The sequence below is a fragment of the Amblyomma americanum genome, chromosome 8, assembly GCF_052857255.1.
Source record: "Amblyomma americanum isolate KBUSLIRL-KWMA chromosome 8, ASM5285725v1, whole genome shotgun sequence".
Taxonomy (NCBI): domain Eukaryota; kingdom Metazoa; phylum Arthropoda; class Arachnida; order Ixodida; family Ixodidae; genus Amblyomma; species Amblyomma americanum.
In genome coordinates this window covers 7,573,724-7,601,086 of record NC_135504.1, presented here as the reverse complement: position 1 = coordinate 7,601,086, position 27,363 = coordinate 7,573,724, and the positions used below count along the sequence as shown (strand labels likewise).

Here is a 27,363-nt window from a genome sequence, read left to right as displayed (position 1 = left end):
TCGAGCCGTGATTTGTGTGTTTGGCAAGGGTTCTAAGTCTTAGAAAAGACTGTGCACCAAAGAAAACCTGCGCTTATCAAGGGGCCATTCATTTTACTCCGCATAGAAACGGGAGATGCTCGGAAAGCTTCCGTTGGTATTCACATCCCTTGACGGAGATTTGGATCTAAAACTCAGTGTTGTCATCCTTCTCCTTTTTTGGTGGGAGACAAATCTGTGTGCCCGCGGCAGTTCAAGGTTGTGCGGTTCTCCCAACTTTTAGGCATTGTAGTTTTGTCAGTTTGTCCATAACTATACGATAGAAGGACGGCAGACTGGGCGAGTTGGTGTTCCATGGTAACAAGAAAAATCAAGCAGCGCTAGACAACAGGACCAGAAAGTTTGACTCCTCCTCTTTCTGGTCCTGTTGTCTAGCGCTATTAGAATTTTCTTGTTATACGACCGAAGACATGCTGCCCCCGACTCCATTGTGCAGTCTAACGGGTGTCACAGCCCCCGGAAAATTTTCGGGAAGGGGGGCTCGTGCTTTCCAGCACCCCCGTAGTCAGCGCCTGTGCCGCTGGGCTTAGCTGCCCTGGCTGGGCGCTATACCGAATTCTTGGTAACGTCAGCAGTTCCCAACACCTTGTCTTGAAAAGCACGTGTGTCTATGCAAGGGTGACCCGCACACCAAGTTTCGGAACAATCAGCATATCCTCCTTTTCGAAAATAGGGAGAGCTTTTGCGCATCGTGGGCGAGACATTGAAGTCTAAAAGCACCTAATAAAGAACTCTGAAAATGCATCAAAACACCTATGACCCATGAAAAATTTTATAGTATACACGTTAAGCTCGAGGGGTTAGCTGTGTGCAGATCAAGCAGCTAACACTTCTCATTAGCATTGCGACTATATTAAAGTATGATGATGATGATAGGTTTTTATGGCGCAAGAGCATCTAAGTCCAAAGAGCGCCAAACACGAGGGTTTTGGTCGGCACAGGCTAAAATACGTCCACACGTTAAAATCAACATTGGGTGTATTGGTGGAGAAGATTGGTGGAGATGATTGGTGGAGAAGCATAAGGTGACGTGGAGAGAGATGATTGGTGGAGAAGAGAAGAAGACGACGACAAGGCTTACGTGGACTAACACCGAGGCTATAAAAGGGCGAGCGAGAGCGAGACACAGGGGGGAACAGCAGAGAAGCGGAGGCTCCGGCAGGTCAGGGACACATCGGCTGGAAGAGAGCGATGCCGGCTACTGCTCCGGTGAGCTCACGTTCTACGACATCGCATCGTGGACTTCCTGCCGTGCCTGAGCCCGTTCCGGGGAGTCAACAGAGGACGCTACCACCTGCTACGGCCAGGGGTGTCTCCAGCGCTGTTGCCACCCATCCGGGTGGTGCCCCCAACGCCAACAACACCGGCATAACCTCCACGGGCGCTTGGACCGGGAGCTTATACGACGCAGCCAGTGACGCCGCCACCAACGCCAACAACACCGGCATCATCTCCACGGGCGCTTGGACCGGGAGCTTGTACGACGCAGCCAGCGACGTCAGCCCGAGCACGTCGAACACCGCCACCGACGCCAGCCCAAGCACGGCGAACGCCGCCTCGACGCCGCCTACGGGATCCATACAACGCCGCAGCCGCACCGAACCAACCGTGAGCATGAACGCCGACCACGAATAGTAGAACGCTAGTAGTAGACACTGGTAGTAGTGTGCATTTATAGTCTTTGTGCTTTGTGTTAGTTTTGCTAGTTTTGTGTTCTACTGTGTGTGCCACGGATGGTGTATTAAATGTGCGTTTTTGTGGGTGCACCCGTCGCCTAGTCCATTCTTTCGGTCCGAGTGTTTTCCGGAGAAATCCGTGACAATGATCAATGGGCATTTACCCGTTCCTTATCGAGTCATACCCTTAAGAAGGGACTTGAGTGTCCCCTCCAAATTTTTTCTCCCTTTGTGGACAAATATGGCGCCATATATACATAACATGACTACTTTTGGCTACTTATGATTTTGGCTCTGGGTCCCCTTACCAACTGCGCAACGACATCCCACGCAGTGTGTGCGGCGAGGACACTACAGAGTTTCTCAATATTACTTAGTGGAAGAGCAGGCCGCACTACACTTTATCCACAGCGGAGAGGCTCAGGATTGCCGGGAAGATAAGGTTTCTTACTTGGCTTGGCTATTATTTGGCACGAACCATGGATTCAGCATCAACTATGACTCTTCTGGATAGGATGGGATAGGATAACTTTATTAAGCTCTAGCGCAAGTGAGTTTATGCAGTTCAAATGAGACCATCTCCGCAACGGTCGGTTGCCCCTATTCCAGGGCTCCGCTGGATGCTGCCGTCAGCTGAGCTCGCCGTATCAGACCTATCTGGTCATCGCGGCAGTCGCTGGAGAGCATACCCTCCCATTGCTCCGCACTTGGGTATGGTATACTGTAGGCAAACCTCGAAGATATCCTGTGAAAGTTTCCGTGCCAGCCTAACACATGTGTTAAATTCAAATCAATCAAACGAGTGAAAACTGCACTGTTAAAATAATTTCACTTGCGCGCAGAGGAGGTGCACAGCTGGCCATGCAGCTGCCGGTTGACAGCCATGATCCACGTTTTTCGTGCAAAGAAATCTGTTATCCGCGAAATTCCGGCATTCCCTGGGTGGATGAAGTGCTCTTTAAGAAACTCGCACAGACGGTGGCGCCAGATTTGCCTCTATAGGTAAAATTACGAAACTCTATGGAAGGCAACGTTCGCTCTTCAGTTGGCCGTCGATTCATCGCGGTGAAATGTGATCGTGCCGTCTTCTGCCCCCTGCGTCTGCGGTCTGTAAGCACTCCCACGACACGCGCTGCGTAATACAACGCCCGCCCGTTGGTCGCCGATTCATCGCGATGGGATGTCTGTACACCTACAGTGTCCTACTTCCCACTTCGGTCTCGTAAGCGCGCAAGGCGTACGGTGTGTGCGACTGCACCGTCCGCCCGTCAGTGTTTCAGCGGCTCTCCTGGGCTGCCGGCCCGCCATCACCGTCCCCTGACCCAGGAACAAACCATCGCAGTGAATCTTCATCAGGTTGTGAGCGCATCGCCTTTCGCACGTAGTCAGTACTGCCGTCATCGACAAGCCAACTTAAAAGACATCGCCTTACAGCTCATAGGGATCTGCGGCTGCGTGAATAGTGCCCCCGCACTATTCGCTTTCGTAGGTATTTTACGAGACTATTCATTATCTGCTTGTTTCTTCTTTCTATGGCTGCCTGTTTCACTGTCTGCCATCAAGGCTGATTTTAATGTGTATCAGGCAAGGAATGGCCCGTATCTCCGATTACAACCGAACATCTTTAGTGTGTCCTATCATCAAGCTAACCTTATCTGTTTCTAATCTTCCTAACAGACGTAAAATTCAAAGCGCAATATTTTCAGCGAAATAGCTTTATATGTCTCACCAAAAGCGCCTTTTTTCTTTGCCTCCTACCCACATTTATGTTAGAACTGATAAATTTTTCAAAGTTCTTCCTCCCATTCACCTGCGCGGCTTCGTTCTGTTCCTCGCCGTTATTCGATCATAGACCAAACTCCGTTGTTACCTAAGAGTACTAAAAAAAATTTCGCCCCGCGGTCACTAACCTTTTTAAGTGCTTTTACTTGTCATTTCTGTGATTCATCTTTTATGTTGTACATGTTATATTGACCGCAGTGACCGACCTTCTTGAATGTTTCTAATTGTTTTTGTTGGCGTATTTGCCATTTTGTTGCCTTAAGAACCCCGTTGTGTGACGCATATTGCTCACCTACTGTATTTCATACCCCTTTTGTGCAATGTCTTTTGGCCGTTTAAAGGCATAATAAATGATGATGATAATTATGGACTTCTCTCCTAGCCTATTATTCCAGCGTACATCATTCCGATACTGGAGATAGGTGACGCGATACGCTACTGTCGCATTCGTGTACACACGCAGCTTGTAGATCATTGACCTTACAATATGAGTGGGCTGTTGTGTATAAGGTATTACAAACAACGTTGATTGTCTCTAAGGGGTCTATGGATTTGTGGCCTCGCCCTTTCAGAACATTCGCACTGAACAGTGGGAGAACATGGGCTACGCCATACGACGACTTCGCCGAAGGCGTTTACGCCAGTGTAAGTCCACTGTACAAGCATCGTTGTAAAGTACGCTTCGACACCATCCGCAGGAAGCCTGTTAGCGCAGCAGCCTCATCCATGGCCTCCAACCGTCCGGCAGCGGCGGCCTGCCCCTCCAGCGCGCCGGGGAAACCCCCGGCGCCCGCAGCCCTCACCTCCCTGATACGCAAATCCACACCGAGCGCCTCCGACAGCAGCGCTGGCGCCAGCAGAACGGCTAGGGACTCGTCCACGGTGTCCCGGCCGGCCAGTACCTCTCCTTTGGCCGGCACTGTCGACAGCGGGGCGGCTGCCACGCAGGACTCGGAGCCGATCGGGGCCAAAATAAGAAAGCTCCTGGAGCAGCAACTACCGCAGCAACAGCCGCAGCAGCGACCGAGGTCCTCCAGTAAGTGCATAAACACTGCGACCGGTATACGGTCCTCGGACCACAGAACGGGGCGAACGGGACCAGGGAGGGAGTGTCATGTAACCTCCTCCAAGCGTAGTCACTGAAAGGACTTCGTCTGTTGCACCGCTCTGGGCTAAAGAGCTGGCGAAGATGCCTTTATCGTCGTCATCATCATAATTCCCGGCTATGTTCGCAGCAGGCTAAAGGCCTCCTCCACCAGGCACGTATCCAATGAGGGGACACGAGGGGGCCCGCCCCCTCCCCCCTTCCGAATTGGCGCTCACCCCCCCCCCCCCAACAGCAGTGTTCCTGTTAGGCATGGGCCCCTGCCACCGCCTCCCCCACGGCCTTCGCCTTTGTAACTGCCGCGGACCCTTCCCGAAAAAATTTCTGGCTACGTGCCTGTCCTACACAGATACGTAATTAGCCCGGTCCTGTGCCATCTGCGGCAATCCTATGCCCGCAGGCTTCTATAATTTCAATGGAGGCGGAATTCTGTATGCCCGTGTGCTGTGCGGTGTCAGTGCACGTTAAAAAACCCCAGGTGGTCAAAATTTCCGGAGCCCTTCACTACGGCGTCTCTTATAGCCCGAGTAGCTTTGGGACGTTAAACTCCCATAAAACCAAAACCAATCTCTCCACCCGACTATCTTCCATGTCCTGTTATGCGCTTTCCTCCTCAAATAATCCATTCCACTGTTATAACAGACCATATCCTTATCTGCTCTCGCATTGCATGCTTTGACCACATCCGTTGCCTCTTCTTTATTTCAGCTAGGATATACTTACGTCGCGTTAGACCACTAACCAATGCAGTTATCTTCCTGTCTACTAATTTACCGCGTCTCCACATTCAGCTATTGTGCTCCCTCCTAAGCCTACTGAGATTACGTGACCGCAAGTGCAAATCTGCAGTGGTCTTGAAGTAAGGACAGTGGGAAAAGTGGGAGCTGTGGCGTCAAGCCGGAGGTGTCGACTGACGTTGGGAGCGCTAGCGAAGTGTTGATGGAGCTGGTCTTATACTCCCGAGCAGACGATTCTGCACCGCCGCTACCGCTACGTCAGCTTCGCAGGTCGCGAATTATCAGGTCATTTCTCGTTTGCGGCTTGGAAACTGCCATGTAAGTCGCGGTCTAGGACAATTTGTCCTCAATGTGCGAAGGCTGAGTGCCGCGCTTGTTTTGTTATGAAGGAGAAATTATCTTCAGCGAACTGCCTCGGAGAGAAGCATCTGCAGTAATTTGATAATTAGATATCGCGCTACCCGCCGCGGTGGCTCAGTGGTTAGGGCGCTCGACTACTGATCCGGAGTTCCCGGGTTCGAACCCGACCGCGGCGACTGCGTTTTTATGGAGGAAAAACGCTAAGGCGCCCGTGTGCTGTGCGATGTCAGTGCACGTTAAAGATCCCCAGGTGGTCGAAATTATTCCGGAGCCCTCCACTACGGCACCTAATTCTTCCTTTCCTCTTTCACTCCCTCTCTTATTCCTTCCCTTACGGCGCGGTTCAGGTGTCCAACGATATATGATATTCCTTTCTCCGATATTCCTTTCTCCAAAAAACCAATTATTATTATTATTATATCGCGCTTCGTGCTGCTCGGGAATACCACTCCAGCGCCGTTAACTCTACGCCAGTGCCCTTGGCGGCAGTCGACACTTCAGGCTTCACGTCGCAGTTGCTGCTTTTTCCACTTCACCTACTTCTAGTTCACGTGGGCATATCCTGCCCATTCTCAAACCCACGTGGATAACATTCTCATTGACCATCACTTTAGCGCGCGATTTTTTGCTTCCGACAGTCTAAGAAGAGTGAAGCGAGCGATGGAAAGGGAAATGATGGGTGAAACTGAACCTTTAATGCGCATACTTGACGATCGCTTCTCTATTAGGAAGTCAGAGTGGACACCAAGGGGAGGACAACGTAATAGGAAGTGTCTAAAATTCAAACGGAGGGACTAGATTAAGAAATTCTGTTGAATAACATAGTCTGGGTTTGTGCAGAACCAAATAACTGAATGTTGTTGCAGAAAGACCATTGTCCTACGGCAGGCTTCACTCGGTCTATAGTGTTGACGATTTTGGTTTTGGTTATGGCTGAAGTGCTGATGGCAGTCACGATTAGAATTATAACGTGCCAACGATATTAATTGCTTACCCATAATAAGCTCACCCATAAACTGTCATCGCTGGAAGGAAAACTAGAAAGACTGCAGAGCGCGCAGATGACGGTGCGGCAAGGACAGTGCCGTGTGTACTCTGACTACGCCAGCCTTTTCTTCCTAACCTGCCGCAGCGGCAGAACTGCTTTCATCTATCCAGCAGCAGTTCTCGTGGAAGGCTCGACCTCGTAACTCGCGGGGCGGCCGGGTCTTCCTAACTTCTTTTGTCCAGCTTTAACCACACATCACAGAAGGGGGATCCCCCTAGAGGGCGACAGGCTCCCAAGTCCCTAAATACACTTGGAAGCGCCTTCTTCCCTAATACAGCTCGGGTCCTTTCCCGTTTGGGAATTTCGACCCCGACTGCTTTCCCTCTTTTCTTACTTCTCTTTCTCTGTCCTCGGGTTTGAAGGGAGCGCACGCGTTGGAGGAGCGCTGTGGACCGTACCAAAGACAAACGCAATTTCCTCGGTCCTCACGGGTGCTGTGAGTGTCACTGAAGGAGAAAGAGAAGATAAAGAACGAGGAAAGAAAGAACAAAGTGCGAAAGAGTGAGAGAGGAGAGACAAGAAGAGAGAAAGAAAAGATAATACAGAGTAGGCAGCTCGGAGCTCCCACTGGGTCTCTAAAGCCCCGTGAATTCGAAAACAGTGGTGGCTCTTCTCTCGCGCTTCTAAACTGGAACCGCAGCGTTCTCTGAGAATTCCGAGCGGCCCGTTCTAACCGCCGAGGATGTACGCAAGGGCGACTCGCAGAGGGAGCGGACTCGTTGCTTTTGTCACAGCGTTCGTGGGCAGCAGAGGTCGTGGGTGCGAACGCCAGTCATGCTCGGTGCCCGCTAGCACAGGAATAAAACGGAACCGCGAGAATATCCACGTGGTCTCTGAATCTTCAGGTGACGTAGACTCACCGAGGAGAAAAAGAAGTGACGGGCAATCACACGATGTGATTCGAGAAATCTGTGTGAGTAATATTGGTATTACATTTCATGAACATCGCAAAAGCGAATATTTTCGCTTTTCCGAAAAATCGCCTCCTTGAGTCTTTTAATTTGATTTCGCCATCGAATTTTCGTTGTGCGCAGGCTTCTGGTAGGTGGAAGCCTTTGGAGGGTGAAGAAGGGTGGGCGCATGGTGGGTGGAAACTCGTAAGGTGAGAAATGTATTTTTAACCGGTAGGTTCCTAGGGGTGCTCCCATCGGAGAACGTGCCTCCTCAGGAGGGTGCTTGCGAAGAGCTGAGGCCTAACACACACGCACGCACTCACAACGGCTTTTCTGCAGAGAAAGGAATGTACCACTAACGCAGCAAAAAAAGAAATACGACGTAAAAGTCATTTTGGGCAGTCGTGCGCAAAGTCACTACAGATGCTTCAGGAACGCCAGTGGGTAGATTCGACACCTCAGTCATCATTGAGGTCGAAGCAGTGTAAAAACACCCGACCAGTAAGATCAGTTCACACGCGAAGTGTTGTACGTGTAAGTTGCTTCTTCGCGCTTTCCGCGCTTTCGGTGACTATGTCATACATAGCTCGCCCTAGCCTGATCTAGAAAGCTCATCACAGTCACTATCATAAGCTGCGCCCATTGCAGGACAAATGCCCCTGTCAGCTATCTCCGGTTGACCTTGCCCTGCACCAGCGCACTCCCACCTTCGATCATCCTTGTCCCAGCAAATCTCTTCAACCTCATCTCCCCGTCAGACTCTGCAACCGCCGACAGAGCTTCTTTCCACTGGAATCCAGAGCTGTTTCTTGAATAGATGTGCGCGTCACACGTAATGCGGCTAATCGACTGATGTGAAACGACTAAATACAAGGGAAAAAAGTGGAGGAGACACTTAAGTGCTGCCTTAGGGTATGGCTCCATAGCGTTAATGAGTTAATGCCCATATATAAGCGGAGTTGGTCATTCTAGACTTTATATTCATAGATCACTGGAAGTCGTCATACCACTCCTGGCGCAGTGGCGCAGCGGTTAAGCGATGCGCCACTGCCATTCAATGGCAGGTGCTGCCATCGGTGGAACTTGGGTTGCGATCCAGGCTGCTCTTCTCGAGTAATCTCTCGCGACGAATCAGTAATATAACTCTCATCTGCTATGGTGGTCAGCTTGCTCAAAATCCTGTGGGCAGGTTGTGATGACGCTGCATGTTCACGTGACCTAAGTAGCCCCACTGCCAAGGAGTGGTAGGGTTGCCAAGTGGGCCACCCTGCCCCGGCCCATTTTTTGTTCATAGTGCCGTTGACGACGCGGGATTATCTGCAAAATGGAATCCTTAACGCTCTCGCGTTAAAACCTTACTGTCGACACCAGCTCAGCTGTGCCAGCCGCAATGACGAGATCCCAGCATCTTAACTGTTCTAATATCGGTTGCATATTCTCCGTTAGATTTCATTAAGCCATACCAAGGACAGAAGAAGTTAAGAATCCGGGCCCAAAGCTATAACTCGATTGCGCCTTGTGCAGATCCGCGTAATGAAATTTGCTTGGAAGGGATGTCTTCCGAAAGTTTATTGTAGCTATACTATCCAGCCAAAGAAAGAACAGATGTCATAGTTTTTTATCTTTTTCTTTAAACGACAGCTTTTATTTATATTTTGCAGGCAATGCAGTCTTGCTTAGCTTGAGAGGTAGGCTGGGTAGCTTGCGGTGTCCTGTGTGGTGGAACTCGTCGCAATTAAATTTATTCCCTCAATTGGTAGCTTAAATGGCAATCCTGTATATCTACAGTCGCCAAGTTTCCTGAATCACACTTGATTTTAGCCCCCGAAACCAGTGGCACCTGAGAGTGGGACAGAACCGTTTTTGGGTATCTTAGGAGCAAAACAGCTGCGCAAACAGACAAAAAAAAGGGGGAGAGGGGAGGCCTTATTTGGAAATAGTTGTAATATAGTCAAGTGTTTTGTTTTCTTGGTTTGCAGCTCAGCATTTAACTGCTAAATTATCCTTCAAGGCACTATGATGTGTTTAAAATGCGAATTCTGAAGCCATCCGACAAGACTAGACTTCTTCCCATCGAGTTTCGACTGCACATCGACAAGTGCGGGTCAATTGTCCAGCATTTAGGCATATCTACATCGAATTTCTTTCTCGGTAGAGTATTTATTGAAGTTCTGTTTATTTATATATATATTGAGTTATAAACAAGTAATGTTCTCAAAAAGCAGAAAAGAATGTCTATCCCGCTTAAAATAAAATCAATTAAAATGAATAAAAGTTACGCACATTATTCCATCAGCAGGCACTCAGCTAAAATGGGTCAAACAGAATGTCGGCGATGTGTCGATCTATAATGTGTAGCAGCTGTTAACAGGAAGTATACTGAAGTCCCAATATCCTGTCGACAGTAACCTCATTTAATTTTATTCGGTGTTCTACAAACTACTCAGGGCGAGTCCACTGGAGTCCGAATATTTGAAGGCCCGCGCGATTTCAGAGAAATTAACGAATGACGACACACGCTATTGTTCTAATGATTCGACAGCCCCTCCAAGGGACGTGATATTCACGCAGAACTCCAAAGACCAGTGGAGGCAGTCGGACCTACGCAGGTATAGCGCGTTACGGCTTGCGCTCTTTCCTTGCGGAAACGAAGGATGCGCGCAGCCCTTAATTGTTTTTTTTTTCCTCTTCCTCACCCGCGCGATCACGTTTGCTCGCGTCCAGAAACCCTCGAAAATTGTTCGCCGCCAGACGAAACGGGATGCGCGCCCAAGTTTCTACGACGGCCACACGGAGGAGGCGCTCGTTGTTTCTTTAGTCGTGTCAAGTGCAGCGAAACAAGCACACCTTCTCCTCCTCTCTCCTCCTCCTCCGTTGCCTGCCACCGCAGAGAGCCGAGACGAAACTCGAGTCTTTGCTGAGCTGCTCTGCGCTTACACGTCGTGCTAAACAAACGGCGTGACGCGGGCTGCGTTTAGCTTTGAGGCAACGTTGGCGGTCCTGGAGTTAACTGCTGGAATGCCGGCAACTCCGAGCATGCAGTGTGTATACGGATTCGGCGCTCGGCGAACACAAGAATACGCAAGGAACGCTGCTGCGTTGGACGCTGCTTGCAGTTAGCGCTAGAACGTTCGGATGTTTGTACGCGCGGACTAGGTTCTTAAGCCGGCTACAGGTTTCAAAACAAGGAGCGTTCTATTTTTTTGGCTGGGCTTGTTTGTGTCTGGGTAGAACTGTAGAAAGTTGGGAGGTTTTGTTATCTTTGATGCCTGAAATGCAGGTCTATTCTATCTAGCCTCTCGCCTTCTACGCTGTTTTTCAAGTAAACAAGAGCAGTGATTTACGCTTGTTTATGGGTCATCATGAGCATTGGAAAGCGTTCGTCTTGTGCGCTTTTCTGACGTTGTCCTTGTCTCCCTGCACTTTTATGTTCTCATTATTTTCAAGTGAAAACTGTGTCTGAGGTTGTGGGTGCGGCGAAGTGCTACTTTGTATTTGCTGAAATAACCTGATGACCCAGAGCATTGATATGAAGGCGGGCTTATTAATGAAAACGGTAAATTTCACAATAAGCGACAGAATAAAGTAGCATGAAAACGAAAAAGTTATGAGCAGTGTAAAATTCTTCAATGTAATGATTTTCGGAAACGCGAACTGCACGGAACACTCATAGTCTTATGCAAATTACCTAGATTCCAAGTATACACCTTGAGAAAACATTTTAAATGCGTGATACATCCTCTGTGGCCATCAAATAATTGTTCTATTTGGAGCTTATTCAAGCGATGAATGGCAAGAGAAAAGGGTTTATGCCCAAAATGTTCCGTGTTTCCACAGGCAGGATGAACTCTGGAAGGTGAGGGATGACCTATGCAGGACGCGGTACTGAAGTGGTAGTGGTGAAAATATTTTAATGCTCAAAAAGAGAGTTTGAAAGTCAGAAGACCCCGCTACATGGTCGGTATCCTTATTCCGGGACACCGCACGACGAGGCCACGTCTCTCGCCCGTTTTGCCAGAGCCTCTTGGGACTCCAGTGGGCAGCAGTTGAGGAGGGCAGTCTCCCATGCCTCTCGGGTAGGGGTAGGGGAAGGGGCATATGAAAATTAGCCTTTGGGGAAAGGAAATGGCGGGAGGGTGAGGATTCTGAGTACATGCCCACATCATGTGAAATTATCGCAGATACCCTCCGCGGTGGCTCAGTGGTTAGGGCGCTCGGCTACTGATCCGGAGTTCCCGGGTTCGAACCCGACCGCGGCGGCCGCGTTTCGATGGAGGCAAAACGCTAAGGCGCCCGTGTGCTGTGCGATGTCAGTGCACGTTAAATATCCACAGGTGGTCGAAATTATTCCGGAGCCCTCCTCTGCGGCACCTCTTTCTTCTTTCACTCCCTCCTTTATTCCTTCCCTTACGCCGTGGTTCAGGTGTCCGCCGATATGCGAGATAGGTACTGCGCCATTTCTTTCCCCAAAAACCAATTTTCATTTTCATATCGCAGATCTCTCCACAGCGCGGGCAACGCCTATCTGTTTGGATCAAAGTGTTTGACTGCGGCAAGAGTTCCGGACTGCAGGCGCCGCAGAGTTTGCTCCTCCGCCTCACTCAGCCCATTGGCAGAGGCGGTGGCTGTCGCAATAATAATAATAATTGGTTTTTTGGGGAAAGGAAATGACGCAGTATCTGTATGAATTAAAATTTCGCGGAAGCGCAAAAGCGGTTGATGAGCTTCTGAGCCATGAAGGCTAGGATGAGGAGCCCGGTGTATAAGCGCTCGGGCGGCCGCATCAATGTCCTCATTGCCTCGTAGACCCTGGTGGCCAGGGGCCCAGATTATCTTTGATTTGAATCGGCAGCAGCCTCTTGGAATTTTGGAGGCAGGAGGTGATATTTCCCTTGCTAGATAGTGTTCACAAGCCCGGCAAGAGTCTGTGATGACTTCTCGATTTTGCATCCGCGGCAGCAAGAGCTATTGCAACCTTTTACGCTCGCATTGAATTTGAGGCCCGAAGGGATAGCCAATCGATAGTCATTCCCCGGTGGACTACGGCAGCCGTGTAAAATTCCGTGGGCGACGGCCCTATGATGTCCACGTAGTAGAAGCCCTTTTTAGACCCAATATTGCCTCTCAAGCGCGCGAGCCAGCGTTCGTCCTCTGCCATCGTGTGAAGTCGTGTCCATGTCAGGCGGGAGTGGAGCCACCTAGAGCATATGGCGCCACAGCACCGGGATGTTATCCGTCCCCTCAGGTATGCATTTGTGTTGGATGTGTAAGCGGTTAAGCAGGCGGCGAAGCTGCCTGCGAGAGCCGCGTATATTGGATCACGAGGTGGGATTCCCGCAGTTCCTGATAGGAGTTTAGCACCCCCAACGCCTTCAGTTTAGCGTTGGAGGTAGCCAGCGGGAGGTCCAGTGCTCGCTTTGCCACATTTTAAGAGCGTTAGCCCTTACTCATCACGTTTAGAGATTCCGTGGGGTATGCTACGATGGATGGATGGATGGATGGATACGGCTGAACCCTTTACATCGGGCGGTGGCTCAAGCCACCTAGCCATGCTACCATCCTTGATCACAGCGCCATCTGTGGCAGCAATTACTCATCACGTTTCGAGATTTCGTGAGGTCTCCTACTACCCTGAGATCAAAGCGCCATCTGTGGCTGCAACTAGAAAACAGCGCATCTCGCACATTGAAACTTGTAGCGCCATCTACAATAGCATTGTAGAAACAACCAACTGTCGCGTGCCAATGATGACGTCACGGTCCATTATGGTGGATAGAGGTGGAACAAAGCGAGTATGATGTCAGAGGACGAAATGGCGGCATAGTTTCGGTTTCTCAAATTCAAGATGGTGGTCATTAAAGTTGGTTGTGCCCCCTCACCCCTTTCCTCCGCTCTCCAAAAAATATCCTAAAATGAGTAGGAAAACTATCCTGTTACGAGACCGTTATGCTTGTATACATTCGTTCTGCTATATATATACTCCGACAACAACGGGCACCCATCCGAGGACAGTTGTATACCGAATTTGGCAGCAAATAAAACCGTATGGGTTGTGTTATAGAAATAAAGTCACAATCAAATATTATACAATGTATATATGCAATTACTAATTTAAGCGTTACCATATCGCACCGCAAGCCGAATTCTAGGCCCACATTGACCCCGCAAACGAAGCAAATTCTGTTTGGGACGTATCTTGATGGGGTGCAACTCGACAATGGGTAGACGTGCATCGTAATTTCTCTGATAGATGGTGCTAGGCGGCGATCGTTCCGCTAGGCGGCGTGCGTGCACGCGTAGCCGAGCATGGTGGCAATCCACCCCGCTTGAAAGGGTATTACATTCCGTTTCTCGACACGAGCGGCGCGCTCTTCTTCGCTTTCTTCATCTAGTAAACCAAACAGCTAACGCTCGTTACTTCAACACCTTGCAGACTGTGGCAGCCTTTTTGATGATGGCGTCAATGCGCTCGTCTTCCTGTTTGGTGGCGCGAAAGATTTATGTCCAAAATGTTCGGTGTTTCTACAGACAGGCTGAATTATGGAAGGTGAGGGACGACGTATGAGGGACGCTGTAGTGGAGAGCTCCGGAATAAATTAGACCACCGAGACTTGCTTAACGCGCTGCCGTCGCACGACACACGGGTGCCTTTTTGCGTCGCTCCATCATCGAAATGCGGCCGCCGCAGTAGGGATTCGATCCCGCAACCTTTGGATCAGTAGTCCGACGCCAAAGCCACAGAGCTACCGCGACGGGAGAACTTTGGAAGGTGCGACATAAGCAGGCAAAGGCTTGATGCAAGACACAGCGAAAGATTCACACTAGTTGTAAAGCATACGGAAGTGAATTGCGGCTGATTTAAATAATCATTTTAATACTGGCGACTCGACGCGTTCGTGAGCGTTCTAATCTAAAGGCTGCAGTAGCGAACGAGTACAGGTCTTCAACTATTGCGAGTAATCGTACATTGATTTCTTGTTTTTCATCGTAACTCGCTTTTCCCTATCGAGCATTTTTATTCTTGTAATGCCTCTCCCGTTTGCCCAATGTTTACGCTGCACTATGTACAAAAAGTTACCTCGCCAACGTTCAAGGCCGTTAGGCCCATCAGGCCCATCATCCGGAACTTTATTGGCCTATACAACGCATACCTAAGCCAATAACGCAGACAATTTATCAGGCAGGGTGCACGATAATTCAAAAGGTCTGTCATCGCCTTTTTTTATTTGTTGTTTGTTTGCTAGCCAGCATAACAGCCGTTTTATAACACGCTGAACTCCTGGTTTATGCCCAAAAATGCTATATTTTTTCTATCACGCAAAACATCGCAGAAGCAACGCAGCCGACGGTTTCCGAGAGATTCTTTTTGCCGTTACGTGGTCCCATAACGACTGCTTTTATCAGCTCCGTTGGTAGAGAATTTCGCTCCCTAAATTCTTTCGTCATGCTCTGTTCACAGTGTACAGCGCAGTCTAACAAAAACAATAAATCTACGCGCGTAAATCAGAGTTATTTATTGTATTTACTTAATACCGCAGACCGTTCATCAGGTCCAGGCAGAGAGGGTCCAAAGATATAATCTTCAAAATCAATATAAAAGTAGGTAGACACCGTTATTGTGTGGCGGAACGAGCAGTATATTTTTTACAGCGCAGCGTTTTTATCATGGCTAGAGAGGATTTCTAGAGCCCGAATATCAGGACTGTGTCAGAATTGAATACGCCTTCCACCAGTAAAACCAGTTCGATCGGGTGCAGAAATTTTGTGTTGTGTTGGGTTTTATAAAGCATAAGTGACCAAAGCTGTCGTTCGCCAAGCTCAAAGACATGGCGAATTTGGTCACTTCCTCGGCAGACCGATCATGAAGAAAAATCTTTGCTGACTTTCGAAATGAATAAAGAAAAAGAAAAAAATTTGTACAACATTTATTACATCAAACTGAAATTAGTGCCGTAAAAGTATTTCAAACCAATGCATTAAATATCTTTTTGATGCTTGTGACAAGCTGAAGAAAGGGTCACTTCACATACTACTGCATTCGATGGGCTTTATTTAGGCACTATTTTTTGCACAAATCAATTATGAGTGAAAATAGTCGTCAGAAGATTCCTGGAAAGCTCTGGAGTTTCTTTTTTTTTCTTTCAGAATTAAGCCCCGTCCTTGTATAGTTCCCCAGTGAGTTTGTAAATATTGGAAGGACAAAGAATTAATAGCGTTTTGCAGCGCAACCTACTGTGCACGCGATTTTCAAATATTTTTCAAACCGTCTAGAGCCATTTTACCGAAGATAGTGATGCTTGCAAAATTTCATATCGTTGCTCGACAGAATGGTAGGGCCATTTTGTGCCCAGAAAAAAGGATGGTTTTTCAAAGACAAGAACTAAAGATGAACGTCACGGCGTTCTACGGTGCGCCTGAGAAGTGCTGTAACTTTTTCTTCTTGCGGTGGAATGTTTTACTTAAGAGCACTGTAGCTGGTTTTTCTTTGCGGAGGCAGCCTCAGATGATGAAGAAAGTAATTATGTGGATATAAATGTGTTTTTGGAGAATAGAGTTGAAATTCAGTGGGCGTAATTGTGCGCTGTGCGTGATTTCCTAAGGTTTTTGAGTCATTCATGATTTTTTACGCGATAGAGTATAGAGCTGGTTCGGTCGAAAGCTGTCTGCGTAGCCGCAATTGGCACCGCGTGTCGGAAATAACCGGGGGATGCGTAAAAAATCGTATCATGGTAATTTGTGGTTCTGGTTTGGTTTGGTTTACGGGGGTTTAACGTCCCAGAGCGACTCAGGCTATGATGGACGCCGTAGTGAAGGTCTCCGGAAATTTCGACCACCTGGGGTTCTTTAACGTGCACTGACATCGCACAGTACACTAGCCTCCAGAATTTCGCCTCCATTGAAATTTGTGGTTCTAATGATTGATTATTTATAAGTATGTGATAGGTGATGGCGCGTTAAGGAAATCATTGTAATTCATTGATTAATTAAATAAATTAAATATGAAAAATGGGCGTTCAAAAGTGTCAAGGGCTTATAATGAAAAAGCCAATGCTTGATATAGTAATTCAGAAAAATTAGAGTCTGTAACTGATCAAGTAAATTATAGAAACAATTTTAAAAAAGAAAAACGCGTTCAATGGCATCGGACTGCTCAGAATGGAAAGCCTAACCGACTACGCTATCGCGTGATACTCTTATGGCGAAGCTTAAGTGTTCTCTCCAATTTTTTTTAATAGGAGGTTGCTAAATATACACGCTCTAATTTTCAGATTTTTCTTGGTAATGGAACGTAATTAGGATTCTTCGTTTCCGGATGAAACCCAATTTTTGCCCGGTTTTTGCATCCCCAACTTGTTTCTAAAAAAATCGGATACAACCATATTTTTCCTCCATTTCTGGAACAACTGTTCCCGCGGTACTACTGCGGAACAACATACAACACCACCCATTTAAGGCAAGGAGAGTCCTATGAGCAGTTGTCGCAGTAGAAAGTAACGCTACTTTCTACAACAGATATGCACACTGAGAGCCACTAAGGACGTCTTGACCGAGGCCAGCCAGGCCCACCATGTTGGTGTTCGGACAATGAGAGGACTGAATGGCTACAGGCCATAAAAAAAGGGAATGTCCACGCTTAGTGCTGCGTCGAAATAGAGTTCTTTCTCTCTGTCTCTCTTCTTGCGCACACTTTCACAAAAGTTTGGGCTGAAAATGCAACATACTTTCATTAAACGTCTAGAACACATTTACCAACAAAGAATAATCCACGCATATCTTTTTACTCTCGAGGAGCGCCCTCGGCAATAGTATAAGCCACTCTACAAACTCTGCAAACAGCCTAACTCATCAGTGCGCGCACGGGCGTCCTCCCCCCTTCCTACACAGCAGCTCGCACCCGAATGCAGAGTTCCGCTCTCCTCCAGCACGCGGCGAGATAACGGCCGCGACGCGCAACCGGTTGCCGTTTCGTGCTCGATCTCGCGTTACAAATTCGCGCGAAGCTACACGGATCGACGCGCCGCGGCTTGGCGCTTACGGCAGGAGCCGCTTGATTGGATCGAAATGAAGGCGCGCCCCTCGCATCCCTTGCCCCCTCTGTCTCCCTCCCTTCCTCCTCAGTCTCCCGTCTCCCCATAGCTTCCCTCTCCATCTGTCTCTCTCTCTCCCTTTATGCCCCTTATCTTCCTTGCCCCTCTTTCTTTTTTCCTCAGTCTCCCTATCTCCATCCCCATTCTATCTCCCTCCTCCTCTGCCGTATATACCATACAGTTTCCCTATTTTCTGTGTTCTCTTTCCTACTAGTTCCCGATTTTCTCAATCTGCCCTGCTCCTCCGGCTCCCTCACTTTCCACCTCCCTTCCTCCTCCCTCTCCCGTCTTCCCATAGCTTCCCTGTCCATCTGTCTCTCTCTCTCCCTTTATGCTCCTTACCTTCCCTGCCCCTCTTTCTTTTCTCCTCGGTCTCCCTATCTCCATCCCCATTCTCTCTTTCCTCCTCTACCTCATCTCTTCCTACATCTTCCCTATTTTTATGTGTTCTCTTTCCTTCTAGTTCCCCATTTTCTCAATCTGCCCCGCTCATCCGGCAAGCGGCTCTTCTCCGCATATAATGTATATGCAGACATTCGCTTTGTTTCTCGACGCAGAGAAACCTGATTACCTGTACTGCGCCTTGCCTCGTTGTACAGTACTCTTCCAATATATGCCCAAGCTCTTATAAAACCCTACGGCTCGAGCGAGCATGTACTCACCCGCACGCACACACAAACACGGACGACGTCGAAGCGAATTTTAGAGAGTGCCTGTAACTTAATTTTGATCCGGGATTCTTCGTCCCTGTTTCTTTTTTCTTTACGTCTCCCGACGCTTTTTCCGGGGACCTTTATTTCTTACCGATCGCGCTCACCTGTTGACGTTGGAGTTAAAAGCGCGCCCGGAAATATATCGGCGCTAGAAACAAGGAGTGTAGACTCGGGATGTGAAGTTTGGCGTATACAGGAGAAATACACGGTTTTATCATGTCGCATGCAGTGGCGTGCTTACATAGGCGCCAGTGTAGAGGCTGGCTCCCGCTGCACTGAGATATTGAATCGCGCAGCACTTCATATGCAACCTCGCAGAATTCTTAAGTTGAAACTCGAAACTTCCCCAAGATAAACTGAATAGGATTTCGACGACGGGTTTTGCATGCACTCTGCAAGTAGACAGACGGGGGGCCATAGTGCATCAGCCTCGCAATGGCGGCGTTGGACCTCCAAAAATGTTTGAAAGTAAATTAAAGGAAGCTCGGCGATTTCTTGCACGTGTGTATAATGAACCATTGTAGCTATATAGCGCGCTAAATACACAAATGAAGAATTCAGATACTTCACGCGAGTTTAGCGAACCTCATCACCATCACAATGCGCGCTGCAAGAATCCTCTCATTAGCTCTCAACAAGCGTCTATCGACGCTGTCTCCTGTGAACCTCTTAGAGTGTTAGCTCTAATTAGCTTGTTCCTCAGTTTCGAGCCGTCGTAGTCGTCGGCGGCCACAGCGCCACCTGCCTCGGTTGCCAGGTGGCTGAGTGGAGAGGTGGACCTTCCCTCTCTACTTTTAGGGGGGATGATAGGGGAGAGGGAAGAGGGGGAAGGTGACGGGTGACATAGTGGCTTGGCCGTTCGCCTCGGCTGTGGTAGGTTGTTGGTTCGGATCCCACTGCCGTATAAGGAGGGGTACAAGCGTCCCCCGTCCAGGCACCCGGCTTTCTTAGTAGCGTGCGCTTAGAGGAGGCTCCGTAAACCCCACTCCGCCCTTTCGGGGGCAAACCACGTTTTGAACACCTCGGCCTGCAAAGGTGGTTCGCGTTACCGCGCTCACACAAGGGTTCATACTGAAGTTCGTACGTTCTAGCCAACGTGTCAAAACAGATGTACATGTTATCTGTCACTGCTGTAAGCGATCTTTCGATGCAAGCTTGCTGTCCCACCAAACCCTATAACATTCGCGTTACACACTGATAACCATCCCGTGATTATTTTTTTGTCATTTATGCTTTCTATGAGTCACAGCCAAGTGTCAGCCGACGAAAAGGTATCTATTATTACACTAAATTTCTTTGGCAAAGCTGGAGACGTCTAACTCCATCTGGATAACTAAAGAATACTTGGGGCTTTGTTCTAGTCGATATTTTGTTATTTGGAGGAGCTTTATTCCCAAAAGGCTGGTGATGAAGGGTAGCCTAGATAAAAGTGCTACGCCGAATCAAAAAGAACCTGCGTAATGTAAGTTATTTCCTGCCTTCTTTGCTATGTTAACCACGCTGAGGTTTCCAGTGTTCTGTACTGCATGTCGGATTCTTGTCGGATACCACACGCATCTGTATACAAGTCACATCGAAGCCGAAGTTTTGGCTGAAACACCTCCGAATCGGAAGTATTCCCTACAGAAACAAACTCTGCATGTCTGTGGACGGACGGTAATCGTTGCAGACTACGAGGCAGCTCTATACTAAGGAAATAGACGACCTGAGCGCAGGAACAACTTAGGAGAGGTGTGGGACAGTGACATAAATGTTTCAGCGTCAGCGTGAGATTACCTGAGTCGAAAGCGGCGTAGATGAATTTTTACTACATACGTGTTAAACTCTGTTTTATTTTTTTTTGTTGCCATCTGTGTGCAAAAGAGCACAACAGTAGCTTTTTGATTTTCTCGTGAATCTCTGGTGCGATTGAGTTGCTGCTTAGAACGATAATTACTTTCGCGCTATAGCATTCATTTTACTTTTCACTGCGTGCCTGTTAACAAGCGCCCAAAATACATCATTAAAATTAACAGAGTGACAACGCGGCCTAGTTGGTTAAAGTCAGACACAGTGGTACTAGCAAACAAACACGAGCAGAATAAATACATAGGCCAACGCTGGATTACCAACCGCCGTTTTATTGATGAGGTCTGGGTCTCATGTGATTCGCACTCGTTGTCGCGTGTGTCCCTTTTCAATAAAACATTAGTTGCTTTAATCCAGCGCTGTCACGTGTCTATCTCCTCGTACTTGTGATCTTTTTCCCGGTGGTTCCGCCGTATCTAACATTCTTAGAATCCTTAGCCGCCGAGGTAGGCAGGTCAGCATCAGCTTTATACATGTGCCTCACTCGTGATTGTTTTAAAAGCACGTAAAAGAATCATTCAAATACACTTTATATATTAGTTGCAGTAGCTCTGTGGTGCTATTGGTAAGCAGGCTCTACCGTATTGTTGTCATATTTTATTGTTTGTAATTAAAAATTCTCAGAGGATGAACAGCAACGGAGTCACAAAGCCTGTAGGCTTGGATTTACCTGAGCTGGTTACAAAGCCTGCATCCTTGAATTTGTCTGACCTCGTCTTCCTTCAGCAGTTTGAAAATTTTCACATTAGGTCCTTTTCATCTGTGCATATACTTGCTTTCGCTCTAAGGTCACGGTGCAAAAAAGATTAAGGTAATTATAAAGAAACAGCGTGAAGCATAAAGTTCAACAAAACCATGTAGATGCGGATTAAAAATATTAGGCATAGTTTCTCAGGAAAAGGTAATCGGTAATGGCTACAATTTCTGAGGAAAAGTGGTTCCATACTTCGGGTATGGGAATAAAAAGAATCTGACAAAGGAATTCAATATCTCAAGGAGGTACCAATCGTCGTCACAAAGTCTTCATTCCTAGGGTCATTTTCGTGTGTGTGTGTGTGTGTGTGTGTGTGTGTGTGTGTGTGTGTGTGTGTGTGTGTGTGTGTGTGTGTGTGTGTGTGTGTGTGTGTGTGTGTGTGTGTGTGTGTGTGTGTGTGTGTGTGTGTGTGTGTGTGTGTGTGTGTGTGTGTGTGTGTGTGTGTGTGTGTGTGTGTGTGTGTGTGTGTGTGTGTGTGTGTGTGTGTGTGTGTGTGTGTGTGTGTGTGTGTGTGTGTGTGTGTGTGTGTGTGTGTGTGTGTGTGTGTGTGTGTGTGTGTGTGTGTGTGTGTGTGTGTGTGTGTGTGTGTGTGTGTGTGTGTGTGTGTGTGTGTGTGTGTGTGTGTGTGTGTGTGTGTGTGTGTGTGTGTGTGTGTGTGTGTGTGTGTGTGTGTGTGTGTGTGTGTGTGTGTGTGTGTGTGTGTGTGTGTGTGTGTGTGTGTGTGTGTGTGTGTGTGTGTGTGTGTGTGTGTGTGTGTGTGTGTGTGTGTGTGTGTGTGTGTGTGTGTGTGTGTGTGTGTGTGTGTGTTCTGGGAAAGCGAAGGATTACGCGTCGTTTGCTGCAAATCCTGCATTGCATTCAAATTGGGCCGACTGCTGACGCAACACGACCAAAAATTTGAGCAACCCGTTTCAGTCCGCCATCGTGGTCGCCATATTATTCAGTGCGCATTGTACCCCAAGAAGGAGGCAATACTTTCAACCTCGCATTTAGATTGATTGCAGGTTTATTAAAGCGAAATACAAATGAATCATAAGTTTCATAAAAAAGTATAGTAGGAGGTCCCAAAGTAAAACTGTCTGGGGGACCTCCCATCGGATATACATGGGTACTGTACACAAGTTTTGCAGAGGAGCTGGAACAAAGATATATATGAAAATAAAACCCATGAGCATAACTTGCGCGTAAATGAGCCATTCCCACAGAGATCTACTTAACGCCCACTTGTGGCAAAAGCGTGACGGCTCGAGATATTCGTTGACACCGATGCAGCGAGCATTGCGAAACTCGGCACATTCTAAGCGTCCCACTGGGATTCGCACGCACTGCCTCGTGAAGGTGCACTCTGATGGGGATCGACAGACAACGGATATCCTCCATGTCAACGGAAGAGACGCTTGCATCCTGCCTGGGCATTCATTGTTCAGCTACATTGTAATGCCTCGCAGTTTGCCGGCTCGGTAAAAGGGGTTTCACTGATGGATTTTCTCGCAGGCGCATCCTGGGCGGAGTCGCTATCAGGCACGTCTTCCCAACACAATGACTCGAGGGGGGAGGGGCCACTGATCTGAGCGCTATAGAAACCAGATTGCGCTTTCACGCGATTCGCGTGAAAGCAGAGTGCGATAGAATTGATGCACTCTTGCGAGTCCAGCTTCGTTACACACATTGCTCTAATTCTGGCCCCTGTATTCTGGATGGTAACGCCCAAACCTTTGTTTGTTTGTTTTTCGACAGTTATGTCTGCTGCAGCAGCGGTGTTTCCTTCGACTCATTACAGGAACAAAGTGTGCTGACAATGAATCCTTAACGGAACCTTGTCAATGTGTTCCAACAAGAGCAAAGGTAGCAGATGGGTCATCAAGCACCATGTGTCCGTGGTCGCATTTTTGGACTGCACGTGTTATTGTTCGTAACCAGTGGTCGATGCCTATGGTTACTTCAGCCAGCCGCGGTGGGTCAGTTGTTATGGTGCTCGGCTGCTTGCTGCTCAGCTGCACGAATGCAACAAATATGGCAATACAAAAACTAAAGCAAAAGTAGTTGGCATACTAGAAATGTCGACTAGTGTAAAACGCGCGGAAAGCCAAAACACAAGCAGTAGCAATGCAAGGAAACAACGCTTATGAGTGAGAAAAACGATGATTTATGAAGTCACGGTGTCATTTGAGAAAATATTTGCGCAGCTCATCTTGGAATGGTTGATGGTTGCAGATGCACGCAATAAAGTCAGGAAGATGACAACGATGACAGCTGCAAATGCGGATGAATTGATGAATTGATAGCTTGGGTTCTTCCGAGTATGCCCTTAATGCCATGCTTATTATCTCTAGGCTCTGCGCATCCATTGAAGAGGCTGCGAGAAGAACAATGGCGCGGTGCTGTAATCAAATTTATTAAATAATCATAGAAGTGCTATTGAACGACGAATATCCAATGGTTCCAGAAAGATATTAAGTTTGATCTTTGTTATGCTCGAATAGAGACTGTAGTTGCGTGCAATGAAACGAGCGCCTGTATTCTCTACAAACTCTCGCAAGCTCATTACATAGTTTTCATATGGGGACCGTGAAGATGATGCAGATTCAAGTTGTGGCGACACAGTTGTTTGACAAGCCAGTTTTCTCACGTTGCTAGAGGAGTTCAGCAAGTTCCCGGGCAGGTAGCCCAATCATCTGGAGCCTCATGTTGAGGCTCTCAACATAACAAACAAAACCCACTAGACTTTGAATGTGCAGTGTCGCAATTGAAAACTCTGATATTTTTTGATTTTCTCAAAATAATAATAATGATCTCCGAGAAATACCCCACGAATCACGCCGAAATTATAAAGAATGCTCCTAAACTCAGAGTTGGCGGGTTCCGCCCATGCCGACGCAGTGTTGTCTCTTGTTCTGCTTTACAGCTTGCATGTAATAGAGGCAACCGTCACTAACAGGCAATTAAAACAGCAATATTTATAAGCCATCCTCAGTTTCAGTGACCCGAGGGTTCATTAGTGCATTCGCGTAACGTTACACTCATATCTGTCCCCATCTTCTCATCGCAATATGCACAGCAATTCGAGAGATACTTCGTTTAGTACAAATTCGGCTGCTAATCGCGTATTCGATCACCGGATGCAAAAATTCAGGGGAGCAATTTGTTAGCCTGAAGTGTGGTGCGGCGAAAGCCTTTAGCGCAGTGTTGCTGCTTGTGTCGCTGATGTGTGGTTAAGATGTTGATTATTAAAGACTGCACAACTGTTGTGAGGGCACTTAAGTCTGCTTACGTGCAGGAATGCCAATGCATGGAACTTTCTAGAACGCGGGCTTTTTCCACAACGGCAGCGCGCGATGTATTTTGAAAATTTTTTGTTATTGTTATTGTTATTTTGTAATTTCGTATCATAATTTTTTAAATTTTCCATTTTTATTTTTGTTTTAATTATTTTTAATAATTAATATTTTTACTTTACTCTATTTTTATTTCTTTTTATTTCTTACTTTCATTTATGTTTAATGTTTTCTCCTTTTTATACTGTTTTATTCAGATGACCTCATCAGTTTGATTGACAGATATAGTGTGACGCTTTTCTGCGAACATCCCCACTGGCGAGCCATGAGCCTATAAAGGCTTTCGCCTTAACACGATGTGATACTAACAAAAAAGAATCGTGCCTTTGATGAACTTCTCCAATCAGAACGAACCGGTAGAACTATATTTCGCTCAGCCAGATGAGGCTCGAAGCCTTTCGTAAGCTCTTACCAGCCTCGCGAAACGCAGCATGTCACGTTTATCTGTGCTTCCGTTGCGCGCGATCGCTCCTCGCATCCAGGATCGCAGTGCGAAACCGGAAGTCATACCCACTTCCGGCCGAGCGCACGTATTGCCGACAAATAAACCGCTGCAGTTTAGGCGTTGTCGTGGAAACTTTGCAGGGCGGTGGTCGATCGTGCAAACTAGATGGACAATAGTACGTGTCTAAACCTGGTGCAGGGTAACCTTTAAAATAATGAAGCCACTCACTCACGGGCAAACTCGCGGAAAACACGGATGAGTGTGGTTTACGGAATGAACTAGGTTGTGTGTGTGTGCGCGTGTGCGTGTGTACGTGCGTGTGTGTGTGCGTGCGTGTGCGTATGTGCGCGCGCGCGCGCGCGCGCGTGTGTGTGTGTGTGTGTGTGTGTGTGTGTGTGTGTGTGTGTGTGTGTGTGTGTGTGTGTGTGTGTGTGTGTGTGTGTGTGTGTGTGTGTGTGTGTGTGTGTGTGTGTGTGTGTGTGTGTGTGTGTGTGTGTGTGTGTGTGTGTGTGTGTGTGTGTGTGTGTGTGTGTGTGTGTGTGTGTGTGTGTGTGTGTGTGTGTGTGTGTGTGTGTGTGCGCGTGCGCGTGTGCGTGTGCGTGCGCGTGTGCGTGCGTGCGTGCGTACAGGGGACTACTGGTTCAAAATCTGTTCAAGATGGTTATAGACAAGCTCGCAGGTCGATCACTGACCAGTCCCATGGAAAGTACTTTTCTCACAGAACCGGTCATTGGCCTATGAACACACTGATTCCAGACAAGGCATTATGCCATCAAACGGCCGACTACCTCAATGACTATTTCAAGAAACACTGAAATAAACAGAACAATATATCTTTCCGAAGGTTATTAAATAACCTACTGAATTATGCAACTGAGTACTGTTACGTGACAAAAGCGTTATCAGCTGAACATAAATTGATTAAATGAAGTAGACGTGGCTGAACCTCGATCAAAACACTACGTGAGTTTCTCTGACACAGAGCGTTCTTAATTAACTACCTTAATTCATTCACTACGGAACTTTCGTTACGCGAACAGGTAAACTGGGAGATTAATTTTTGAAAGGGTAGCCTTTTTGTTATGATCGTGTAAATTGTTATTGAATTTTGAATTGACGGCAGCGCTTTTCGGCTAGCTCATAAGATCACCAAAAATTAAACTGCGAAATGCCAGAGGTGGTCAAATGCCTTCATTTTCGCCTTTCCTCCCTCATCCTCACCAATATATTCTCTGGCCCTCCCTCGCCCTCACCATCTCTGTAAAATTTGCTCGCCCTCACCCTGACTTCATCAATCCTCCCTCACACACCCTCACAATCAGCAGTTTTAACATTCAACTTGTTCCTCCTTATTGCCGATATATGCCGATGTTACTGTATCGCACAAGGCGCAAGCAATTGTACATTGCGTCCGCTTTCGGCTGTGTCCAGCCGCTTGGATCCTGTAAGTTAGCACTCCGAAGTTCAGGAGCCGAGAATACACCACACAAGAAATAACAGAGGTAGCACGCTCAAGCTGTAGCCTGCCACTGGCGAAAGCTGGGTAAGTGCGTTACTTCCGACGGCAGCGGACACAATTAACTGTGCCGGGAGAATCGAGGCCGTGAGAAGCTCAGAAAACTTTTCAGGCGCCCTAAGTAGCCAATCAGATGCGAGTGCCAGGAGAACTGCACCCAGCAAATTCTCCCAGACGCCAGTGTAAAAGACACTGCCGTAATCAATCGCGTCAACCTGCCCACCGATGCGCATTTCGTAAGTTTCGAGGAGGCGGAGCGAAGACCTACTCCACACCACATGCACAAGAGGGAAATTCAGGCCGCTGACTAGTAATTGGTCCGCCACTGACCGAACACACAGAGCGCACAGAGCACACTGGACAACAAAATACTTCACGCTGAATATTAACAACGCTTAATATTAACGACGGGATTACCAAAGGGCAACGTACTGAAGCGTACACGACTGACTAATTGCAAAGCTACAAGACGGAAAGACCGTTAAAGCGCTAAAAGAAAACAGACAGCCACGTAAAAGACAGGACCTGCGGTAACTGTCAACTGATTTTATTGGGACATGCACGAATGCATCGCTTTACAGACCGATCTGCTTACTGTCCGTCGCCTACAATTTGTTTACTAATGCAATCGCTGACACAGTCAGAACAACGGTAGACTTTAATCGACCAAATAGACGAAACCCGCTTGCAGCGTTGCACCACCGCTAATTGGAACGTTATTCTGCCAATGTGCCAAGTCGTTGTACCACGGCGGTTTTGTTTACTTTTCTTTTCTTTTAAAATTCTTGCTTCGCCTTTCTCTTCTGGGCACGTTCTGCAAATATCCTTGGTTTTTCTTTCTAGTATTTCGTGCAACCTTGTGCACAACTAACTCAAGATAAGAGGAATTACACTGAACATCTATGTAGACTCGAATAGGCAAACTGAAGGGCTCAGATGTAAACGTACAGGTGAAATATGTAAGGAAACAAGAACCTAATTAGACAAATAGAGACTAAAATATTTTAGACACGACAGCAACCTT

The 27,363-nt window shown here is 47.6% G+C and overlaps 1 protein-coding gene across 1 annotated transcript in view; it reads left to right on the top strand.

The window, feature by feature from the left end:
• The first annotated feature begins 2,925 nt into the window (after positions 1 to 2,925).
• LOC144101690 (uncharacterized) overlaps positions 2,926 to 27,363 on the top strand; it is a 56,327-nt gene continuing 31,889 nt past the window's right edge. Inside the window, exons 1-2 of the mRNA XM_077634823.1 lie at positions 2,926 to 3,200; positions 4,196 to 4,533. Of these exons, the coding sequence (XP_077490949.1) occupies positions 4,224 to 4,533 (310 nt within the window). The 5' untranslated portion in view covers positions 2,926 to 3,200; positions 4,196 to 4,223. The remainder of the gene's footprint in view (positions 3,201 to 4,195; positions 4,534 to 27,363) is intronic.